This window comes from Mercurialis annua, linkage group LG3 (genome assembly GCF_937616625.2).
Source record: "Mercurialis annua linkage group LG3, ddMerAnnu1.2, whole genome shotgun sequence".
Taxonomy (NCBI): Eukaryota; Viridiplantae; Streptophyta; class Magnoliopsida; order Malpighiales; family Euphorbiaceae; genus Mercurialis; species Mercurialis annua.
The window spans coordinates 27,007,593-27,017,680 of record NC_065572.1 but is presented as its reverse complement, the minus strand read 5'-3'; the positions used below and the strand labels follow the sequence as shown (position 1 = coordinate 27,017,680).

Here is a 10,088-nt window from a genome sequence, read left to right as displayed (position 1 = left end):
TTTGGCTTAAATTACTAGAAAGGTGAAACGCTTGGATTTGTTTCAAAACGTTTTTAAATGTTTAGCTTATATTGCTAAAAAGGTGAATCGCTTGGATTTGTTTCATAACGTTTGTAAACGTTTCACTTAATTTGCTAAAAAGGGGAAACGCTTGATTTTGCTTCGTAACATTTCGTAAAAATGTGAAACATTTGGATTTGTTTCATAACGTTTTAAACGTTTGGTTTTGTTTCGTAACGTTTGTAAACATTTGGCTTGAATCGCTAAAAAGACGAAATGTTTGGATTTTTTTTGTAACATTTGTAAATGTTTTGCTTGAATTACTAAAAAGGCAAAACGTTTGGCTTAAATCGCTAAAAAGGTGAAACATTTGAATTTTTCTCCGTAACGTTTGTAAAAGTTTGAATGAAATCGCTAAAAAGGTTCAACGTTTGGATTTGTTTTGTAACGTTTGTAAACGTTTGGCTTTAATCGCTAAAAATGTGTAACGTTTGTAAACTTTTGGCTTCAATCGCTAAAAATGTGAAACGTTTCGATTTGTTTCGTAACGTTTGTAAACGTTTGGCTTAAATCGTTAAAAAGGTGAAACATTTGGATTTGTTTTGTAGCGTTTGTAAACGTTTGGCTTAAATCGCTAAAAAGGTGAAACATTTGGATTTGTTTTATAACATTTATAAACATTTGACTTTAATTGCTAAAAAGGTGAAACGCTTGGATTTGTTTTGTAACGCTTGTAAACGTTTGGCTTTGTCTCGTAACGTAAGTAAAACGTTTGGTTTAAATTGCTAAAAATGTGAAATGTTTGGATTTGTTTCGTAACATTATAAACATTTGGTTTTGTTCCGTTACATTTGTAAGAGTTTGGCTTAAATTGCTAAAACTGTGAAACGTTTGGATTTGTTTGTAACGTTTAAAAAACATTTGGCTTGAATTGCAAAAAAAGTGAAACGTTTGATTTTGTTTCGCAATATTTGTAAAAGTTTGGCTTAAATTGCTAAAAAGGTGAAACATTTGGACTTCTTTCGTGACATTTGTAAACGTTTGGCTTAAATTTCTAAAAAGGTGAAATATTTTGATTTGTTTCGTAACGTTTATAAACGTTTGACCTAAATTGCTAAAAACAGGAAACATTTGGATTTCTTCGTAGCGTTTGTAAATGTTTGTCTTCAATCGCTAAAAAGGTGAAATGTTTGGATTTGTTTCATAACGTTTGTAAACGTTTGGCTTAAATCGCTAAAAAGTTGAAACGCTTGGATTTGTTTCGTAACGTTTGTAAATGTTTGGGTTAAATCTCTAAAAAGGTTAAACGTTTGAATTTGTCTCGTAACGTTTGTTAATGTTTGGCTTAAATAGCTAAAAAGGTGAAACATTTTGATTTATTTCATAACGTTTTGTAAACGTTTGGCTTAAATTGCAAAAATGGTGAAACGCTTGGATTTGTTTCGTAACGTTTGTAAACATTTGGCTTAAGTCACTAAAATGGGGAAATGTTTACAAACGTTACGAAACAAATCCAAACGTTTTACCTTTTTAGAAATTTAAGCCAAATGTTTACAAAGGTTATGAAACAAAACCAAACGTTTGCCCATTTTAGCTATTTAAGCCAAACGTTTACAAATGTTACGAAATAAAGCCAAACGTTTAAAAAAATCCAAACGTTTCACCTTTTTTTTGATTTAAGCCAAATGTTTACAAACTTTACGAAACAAATTCAAACGTTTCGCCTTTTTAGCAATTTAAGACAAACGTTACGGAACAAAACCAAAGCTTTAACATTTTTGAGTGATTTAAGTCAAACATTTTACAAACTTTACGAAACAAATCCAAATGTTTAATATTTTTAGCGATTTAAGCCAAACGTTTACAAACGTTACGAAACAGATCCAATCAAAACCTTTCCCCATTTTAGCGATTTAAGCCAAACGTTTTGTTTCATAACCTTTGTAAACGTTTGGCTTAAATCGCTAATAAGGTGAAAGATTTGAATTTGTTTCTTAACGTTTGGCTTAAACCGCTGGAAACGTTTGGATTTGCTTCGTAACGTTTTAAATGTTTGGCTTAAATCGCTAAAATTGGGAGACGTTTGGATTTGTTTTGTAACGTTTGTAAACGTTTGGCGTAAATCACTAAAAATATGAAACGTTTGGATTTGTTTCGTAACGTTTGTAAACATTTGGCTTAAATCGCTTAAAAGGTTAAACGCTTGGATTTGTTTCGTAACGTTTGTAAACATTTGGCTTAAATCGCTAAAAAGGGGAAACGTTTGGATTTTTTATGTAATGTTTGTAAATGTTACGGAATAAAACCAAACGTTTAGCCATTTTAGCAATTTAAGCCAAACGTTTACAAACGTTACGAAACAAAACCAAATGTTTACAAACAAATCCAAACGTTTCACCAATCATTTAAAACGTTACAAAACAAATCCAAACGTTTCACCTTTTAAGCGATTTAAGCCAAACGTTTACAAGAGTTACAAAACAAATCCAAGCGTTTCAACTTTTTAGCAATTTAAACCAAACTTTTACAAACGTTACAAACAAATCCAAACGTTTCACCTTATTAGAAATTTAAGCCAAACGTTTACAAACGTTGCGAAACAAATATAAGTGTTTCACCTTTTTAGCAATTTAAGCCAAACGTTTACAAAAGTTACGAAATTTCAAAAGTTTCACCTTTTTAGCGATTTAAGCCTAACGTTTACAAACGGTACAAAACAAATCCAAACGTTTCACCTTTTTAGCGATTTAAGCCAAACGTTACAAACGTTTCGCCTTTTTAGCAATTTAAGCCAAACTTTTATAAACGTTACGAAACAAATCCAAATGTTTAATCTTTTTAGCGATTTAAGCAGAACGTTTACAAACGTTACGAAACAAAACCAAACAGTTCACCTTTTTAGCAATTTAAGCCAAACGTTTACAAACGATACGAAACAAATCCAAACGTTTCACCTTTTTAGCAATTTAAGCCAAACGTTTACGAATGTTATGAAACAAATCTAAACGTTTCACCTTTTTAGCAATTTAAGCTAAACGTTTACAAACGTTACGAAACAAAACCAAACGTTTTCCCTTTTTAGCAAATTAAGCCAAACGTTTGCAAACGTTATGAAACAAGTCCAAATGTTTACAAACGCTATGGAACAAATCCAAATGTTTCACCTTTTTAGCGATTTAAGAAAAACGTTTATAAACGTTACGGCTTAAATCGCCAAAAATGTGAAACGTTTGGATTTGTTTCGTAACGTTTTAAACGTTTGGTTTTGTTTCATAACCTTTCAAAACAAAACTTTTCCCTTTTTAGCAATTTAAGCCAAACGTTTACAAACATTACGAAACAAATCCAAACGTTTTCCCATTTTAGCGATTTAAGCCAAACGTTTAAAACATTACGAAACAAATTCAAACGTTTCACCTTTTTAGCGATTTAAGCCAAACATTTACAAACTTTACGAAATAAATTCAAGTGTTTCACATTTTTAGCAATTTAAGCAAAATGTGTCACGGCCCAAAATATTGAGCCGCAACCGGCGCTAGGGAATGGGAGTGGTAGCTCTGAAACCCGTAGCAAGCCTAAATTAACTGAAACCTTTTCTTAAATAAGGAAACACATATACATCAACGGAAGCAAGACATATATACAAATACTTACGCTACACTTTCTAATATCCACGTGGGCTCTAGTTACTATACCCTGTACAAACTGGCCTCACGGGATTATATACATATTATGTATCAAAACATATCACCGGCATCTGGTGCCGTCAACAAAACCTAACATACGTAGCCTACAAAAAGATAGAAACAAAGACAACAAGTAAAACATAAATCAAAATATACTGCTGTCAAGGCTACAACTCTGTCGACACAGGACCACTATTGCAGCTCTACGGAAGTCAAGAACTATACATGGACTGCTGACTTCCGGATCTCAAAAAAGACTTCTAACTAGGTCCAGACGCTAAGCACCTGAAAATATTAAACCCCAACAGAGTCAGACTGCAACCAGTCAAAACTCCCCTAGTCGGCCTAGGAGGAACACCGGTACAAGGAGAAGGGGTTGCGGAACTGACGGTGGAATTAGGGAAAGAAAATGGCTCGCCAAAAGGAGGCCTGATCAGCATCACAAAGAAATTCAAAACACTATTTATGGTTGTCGACATGCCACTTGCTTACAACGTCATACTCGGCAGACCAATGTTATACAACACCGGGGCTGTCACATGCATCAAATACTTGTGTATGAAAATACTAACCTAAGAAGGAGTGGTAACGGTCAAAGGAAGGCAAGATATAGCCAAACAATGCTACTTGATATCAATGAAAGGAGTATCAGAAACCTTGGCTATTGAAACAATGGAGATACCAGACTCGGATGAAGGCAAGCTGGAACCGCATGGAAAGTTAGAAAGGGTTAATCTGACAGGAATAACACCAAGATCGGTCCAAATAGGCGCAACACTGCCTAAACCGATAAAACAGAAGATAACCGACATGCTAATCAGGAACGAGGTCGAATTTGTTAACACCCCAGGCGAGATAGAAGGGGTCGACCCGGCAATAATATCACATAAACTAAATGTTGATCCAAAGCACAAGCCAGTCAAACAAAAGAAAAGAGCCTTCGCAGTAGATAGACAAATCGCCATCAGAGCCGAAGTAGACAAATTATTAGCAGCAGGTTTTATCAGAAGAGTGTATTACCCGGAATGGCTGTCAAATGTCGTACTCATAAAAAAGCCAAATGGGAAATGGAGATTGTGCATAGACTTCACAGATCTGAACTGAGCATGCCCCAAGGACAGCTACCCCTTGCCAAACATTGACCAACTGGTCGATTCAACCAGCGGTTACGAAATCTACTCATTTATAGACGCGGCCCAAGGATATCACCAGATCACAATGCACAAAGATGATGAAGAGAAAACAAGCTTTGTAACCGACAGCGGCACATACTGTTACAAACAAATGCCATTCAGATTAAAAAATGCAGGGGCAACTTATCAGCGGCTAATGAACTTCGTATTCAAAGACCAGATCGGTCGTAACATGGAAGTTTATGTCGACAACATCATCGTCAAGTCCAAAAAGGTAGAAGATCATGCGAAAGACCTAAAAGAAGTCTTCACCAATCTTAAAAAATACAAACTCAAGCTAAATCCGGACAAATGCGCATTCGAAGTCCCAACAGGAAAATTCCTCGGTTACCTCATCTCTCAAAAAGGCATTAAAGTAAACCCGGAGAAAACAAAAGCAATTTTGGAAATGAAGGCGCCAAAATCAGCTAAAGAAGTTCAAAAGCTAAACGGTAGAGTCACGGCTCTCGGTCGATTCGTGTCTAACTCGGCCAAAAGATGTCTCCCGTTCTTCAAAACATTAAGAAATGTGAAAAAATTCGAGTGGACCGAAGAATGCGAACAATCTTTTGAAGAGCTCAAGAAATTCCTGAGTTCACCACCACTACTCGGAAGACCTGAAACCGGAGAAGTGCTATACCTATATCTAAGTGTCACTGATGAAACAGTGGCATCGGTACTAGTAAAGGAAGAGGCATCCGAGCAAAAGCCGGTATACTACACGAGCAAGGTGTTGAAAGGACCCGAGCGCGGATATAGCAAAATCGAGAAATTTGCATTAGCATTGGTCTTAACAGTTGAAAAACTAAAAAGATATTTTCAGGCTCACACAGGAATAGTCCGAACAAACCAACCTCTGAGAAAAGCGCTCGCAAGACCAGAAACATCAGGACGACTAATCAACTGGTCAGTCATGATAGGATCATACGACATCAAATACGAACCGAGAACAGCAATGAAAGCTTAAATCTTAGCCGACTTTGTAGCAGAAACAACAACACACGATCAACCTACCGAGGTAGACAAGGGCCTAGTCAGCTGAACGCTAAAGTAGACGGAGCATCAAACATGAGCGGAGCAGGAGCGGGCATGATACTAAGAGGACCACATAAGATCAAAATGCAAAACTCGATCCATCTAAATTTTCCAACAACCAACAATGCAGCGGGATACGAAGCTTTGATAAATGGATTAAGGATGGAACCGGTAGTCAAGACCGAGTACATCAAAATTCAGAGTTACTCTCAGCTGGTGGTTAACCAGGTACTTGGTTTATACGAGGTAAAAGATCCAGAGATGAAAAAATACGTAGACCGAGTGAAAGAGCTGCTCGCAAAAATTATCGAAGAGGGTGGAAAATGGGAGTTAGAACAAATACCCAGAGAGGAAAACACAGAAGCAGATACATTGGCAAAAGCCGGAGCAGTCAAAGAAACAATGTCGGCCATACCGTGCTCGGTTCAAAATTTCAGCAGTATCCAGAATCCCGAAGCAACATTCCTCATCAACCCATTGAACCAGTGGATAGAACACATCATCTCATACATTGAAAACGGGAGCCTGCCCGAAGATAACAAAGAAGCAAAGAAAGTAAAACACCGAGCACCACACTTCTCATACCGAGACGGGACTCTGTACAGAAAATCATTCTCACACCCCTGGTCCAGATGCCTCACGGTGGAGGAAGGGAAATATTTCTTAGCCGAGATACACGAAGGTGTATGTGGAAGCCACATCTCACACCTGGCACTCTGTCGTAAAGCCGTCTTACAAGGTTACTACTGGCCGACACTGGCACAAGACGCATCAAACCTGGTACAAAAATGTGAGAAATGTCAGTACCACCAAAATGTACACATATCAACCAACGACCGAACAAAATCCAATAATAAGTCCTTGGCCATTCAGCATGTGGGGAATAGACATCGTTGGACCTTTTCCAACGGCAAGTGGGCAGAGAAAATTCATAATTGTAGCAGTTGACCATTTCTCAAAGTGGGTAGAAGCCGAAGCTGTATCCACTATAATGGAAGCACGAGTGCGAAGCTTTGTCCGAAGAGAAATCATCTGTCGTTTCGGAATCCCAAAAAACATCATAACCGACAACGAAAATCAATTCGACAACAAAAACTTCAGAGAATTCTGCACTGAAAAAGGAAATGATCTAAGGTTCACATCGGTCACCCACCCACAGAGCAACGGGATGACCGAAGTAACCAACCAAACCATTGTCAATGGTTTAAAAAAGCGGCTAGACGAGGCAAAAGGTCGATGGGCCGATGAGCTACACAGTGTCCTATGGTCATATAGAACCACGCCAAAAGCTAGCACAGGAAGGACCCCATATAGCCTAACCTACGGGTGCGAGGCAATGGTACTAGTAGAGATAGGTATGCCCACCATCAGAGTCAAATATTTTGATTAGGAACAAAATGAAGAAAGCACTAGACTCTGCCTCGACTTGCTAGAAGAAAGAAGAGAGCAAGCCTTGCTACACATAGAAACATATCACAACAAGAGGGTCAAACCCCTAACGTTTGAAGTCGGAGACTTAGTACTACGAAGAGCCGACATAGCAAGAGGTAACGCAGGAGTATCCAAACTCGGAGAAAACTGGGAAGGACCTTACCAAGTAAAGAAAGTAGGGAAAGGAGGAGCCTATTATTTAACATATCTGTCAGGCTGAGACCTGCCAAGAACCTGGAATGCCAGGGTTCTTACAAGATTCTATCAGTAGACAACATTCAGGTTAATCGAGTCAGTCGGGGATTTTTTCACTTGCATTTTGGTCAAGGTCGGTTGTAGGCAAAAATGCAAGTTTTTCCCCTATCAATAAAAGAAAAAACAAAGTGTGCCAAAAATATAGCCTGAAAACTAAAAGCAATTGCTTTGCCAGAACTAAGCCATAGCTTAAGATGACTAAAAGCAATTGCTTTGCCCGAAATAAGCCATAGCTTAAGACGATTTAAAACAATTGCTTTACCCGAACTAAGCCATAGCTTAAAAGGAAAAAGCAATTGCTTTACCCGAACTAAGCCATAGCTTAAAACGAAAAAGCAATTGCTTTATCCGAACTAAGCCATAGCTTAAAACGAAAAAGCAATTGCTTTATCCGAACTAAGGCATAGCTTAAAACGATTTAAATCAATAGTTTTGTCCGAACTAAAAGAACAAAAAACCGAGCATAAAGATTAAATATCCCATAAACAATATTCACATTTTTAAACAAACATCGAAGACAAAGATACACATACAAAAATAAAGATAAATACTAAACAGGAAAAACAGAATAAAAACTGATATATATATCACCAGACAAAAATCCGCACACAAAGATAGGAAAGAAGAAAGTACAGTTTCTAATCTATTACAGCCCGGGAAACATCATCGGGCAAATTCAAACCATTCCCCGACATAGAACCACCACCCTCGCTCAATCCAGCTTCTTCATAATGACTCACATTAAGCTGACCGGGCACCGGAGGAACAACATGAAGATCGGTCCTCTGATCGCTAACAACTTGGGCATTTTCCTGATCTATCCGATCAAACTCCTTGCTTAGCATGGCCGCCATTTCAGTAGCAGCATCAGACACCTCGGCCTTCTTTTGCATCAGCACCTCATACATAGCGACCACGTCGAGATAGAGACACTCCGGATCAGCATTAGGCAGCAACAGAGGACCCACTCTCTATCTCTCAAGTTGTCCTCCAGAAGATCAGTCAATTGACCGAATTCAGCAGTAACTTCGGTACGAGCGACCTTCACGGCCTTCTCAAGCTCCTCCGAAGCTAACTTTTTCTGCTCAGCTAGAAGCGCATCATGCTGCTCCCTCTGTTTTATAAGATCCAGCGCGTGTTTTCGTTTAACCTCAACCCGGGTCTCAGTCAAAGCAGCAACTTCCTTCTTCAGCTCGGCAATCTGAGCATTATACTCTTTGATATGATTATCAAGCACCGACTGAACATTCGCCCGAGCAAGCTGCTCTGATTCCAAAGCAGTAGCAGCAGCTTCGGCTTTCTCCCGATCAGCAGATGCTTGATTCACCAAATCATCCTGGACCGAGCGGGCCCCTAGCAAATGATTGATCAACTAACAAAAATACCCCGAAGTAAGGCTCATATAAAACAAAAAAATATGTATATACATACATGTAAAAATAACACACACATATACAACATAACAATAAATACCTGGAAAGCCAAAGAGCAACCTCCGTCAATGAAATCCTGAGGGTGAGTTATTTTCAAGCTATCCACATCCTTGGGTAAGGAGCAGAGTCGGGCTATGAAGAGCGCGGTCGGATAATTTTCCACAGAATCATCCGACGTCTTCCTCTTTAAAAACCGATCCATGGTTGAGGGAGTCAACGAAATCTCGGCACCAACATCAACCGGAACATCGGAGGAATCCCCAACCTTATTCTTTCCCTTCCGAGCCCGAGATGCGCCGTCAACCGCAATAGGAACAGACCCTACTTCGGCATCAGCACCAGCAACACCCAAACAAGCATTCAGGGCCAACACCACAGGCTCTGGTCGGTTTTCCTCGCCAGCCGGATCATCAAAAGCATCAATCTCGGCAGATAACTGATCAGCACAAGGCTCAAAAGGTTTCTTGCCCGTAGTCTTCCCCCTCTTTCTTTTCTTCTCGGCAGGGGGAGGCACATTATCCGAGCCAGCATTCTTACTTGGCACAAAACCAGGAACCTTTAGGACATCAGGCATCTTCGGTTGAGATGCATCCACGGTTTGGGACGTTTGTCCCTAACTAGGCCGAGCCCGCCTCCCAGCAGCAAAGGCAGCCATATCCATCGCTGCATATGAAATTAAAAACCGATCAACAAACAAAGGACAAGAATAAAACAAAGATAGTGGGAAAATAACCGACAAAGGCAAAAACAAAGACAAACAAAAAATAAAAACCAAAAACAAGCTTGGCGATTGGGGTTAAATGTAATACCCCGTAGAATTATTAGCGTTTATTTTCGCTAGTGTCCAATTTTTATTGATTAAGACCTCGAAAATAGTGAATAAATTCACGTGATGAATTTATACGTGTGAAAATGTGATTTGGTATGTGTTTGCCTTAAATGTGATTTTTGGCAATTTTACGTGTTAAAAGTGAATTTTGCGATTTTTCACTAAAAACCGTCAAAATAATTATTTTAAATATTTTTAAAGGCCCAAAAATATTTTAAACTCAGCCCATATGATATGATTTAATGTT

General features: G+C 38.6%; 1 protein-coding gene across 1 annotated transcript; it reads left to right on the top strand.

The window, feature by feature from the left end:
* The first annotated feature begins 4,904 nt into the window (after positions 1–4,904).
* Positions 4,905–6,841, top strand: LOC126672459 (uncharacterized). The gene is made up of 2 exons (XM_050366408.1): positions 4,905–5,764; positions 5,845–6,841. The coding sequence occupies exons 1-2, from the start codon at positions 4,905–4,907 to the stop codon at positions 6,839–6,841; spliced, it is 1,857 nt and encodes a 618-aa protein (XP_050222365.1).
* Positions 6,842–10,088: the final 3,247 nt, after the last annotated feature.

Excerpts from the sequence above, each read along its gene's own strand:
- LOC126672459 (XM_050366408.1), top strand. The coding sequence starts at position 4,905 with ATGCACAAAGATGATGAAGAGAAAACAAGCTTTGTAACCGACAGCGGC. Across the intron at positions 5,765-5,844 it reads TCAGGACGACTAATCAACTG|CAGAAACAACAACACACGAT; the intron begins GTCAGTCATGAT and ends CCGACTTTGTAG.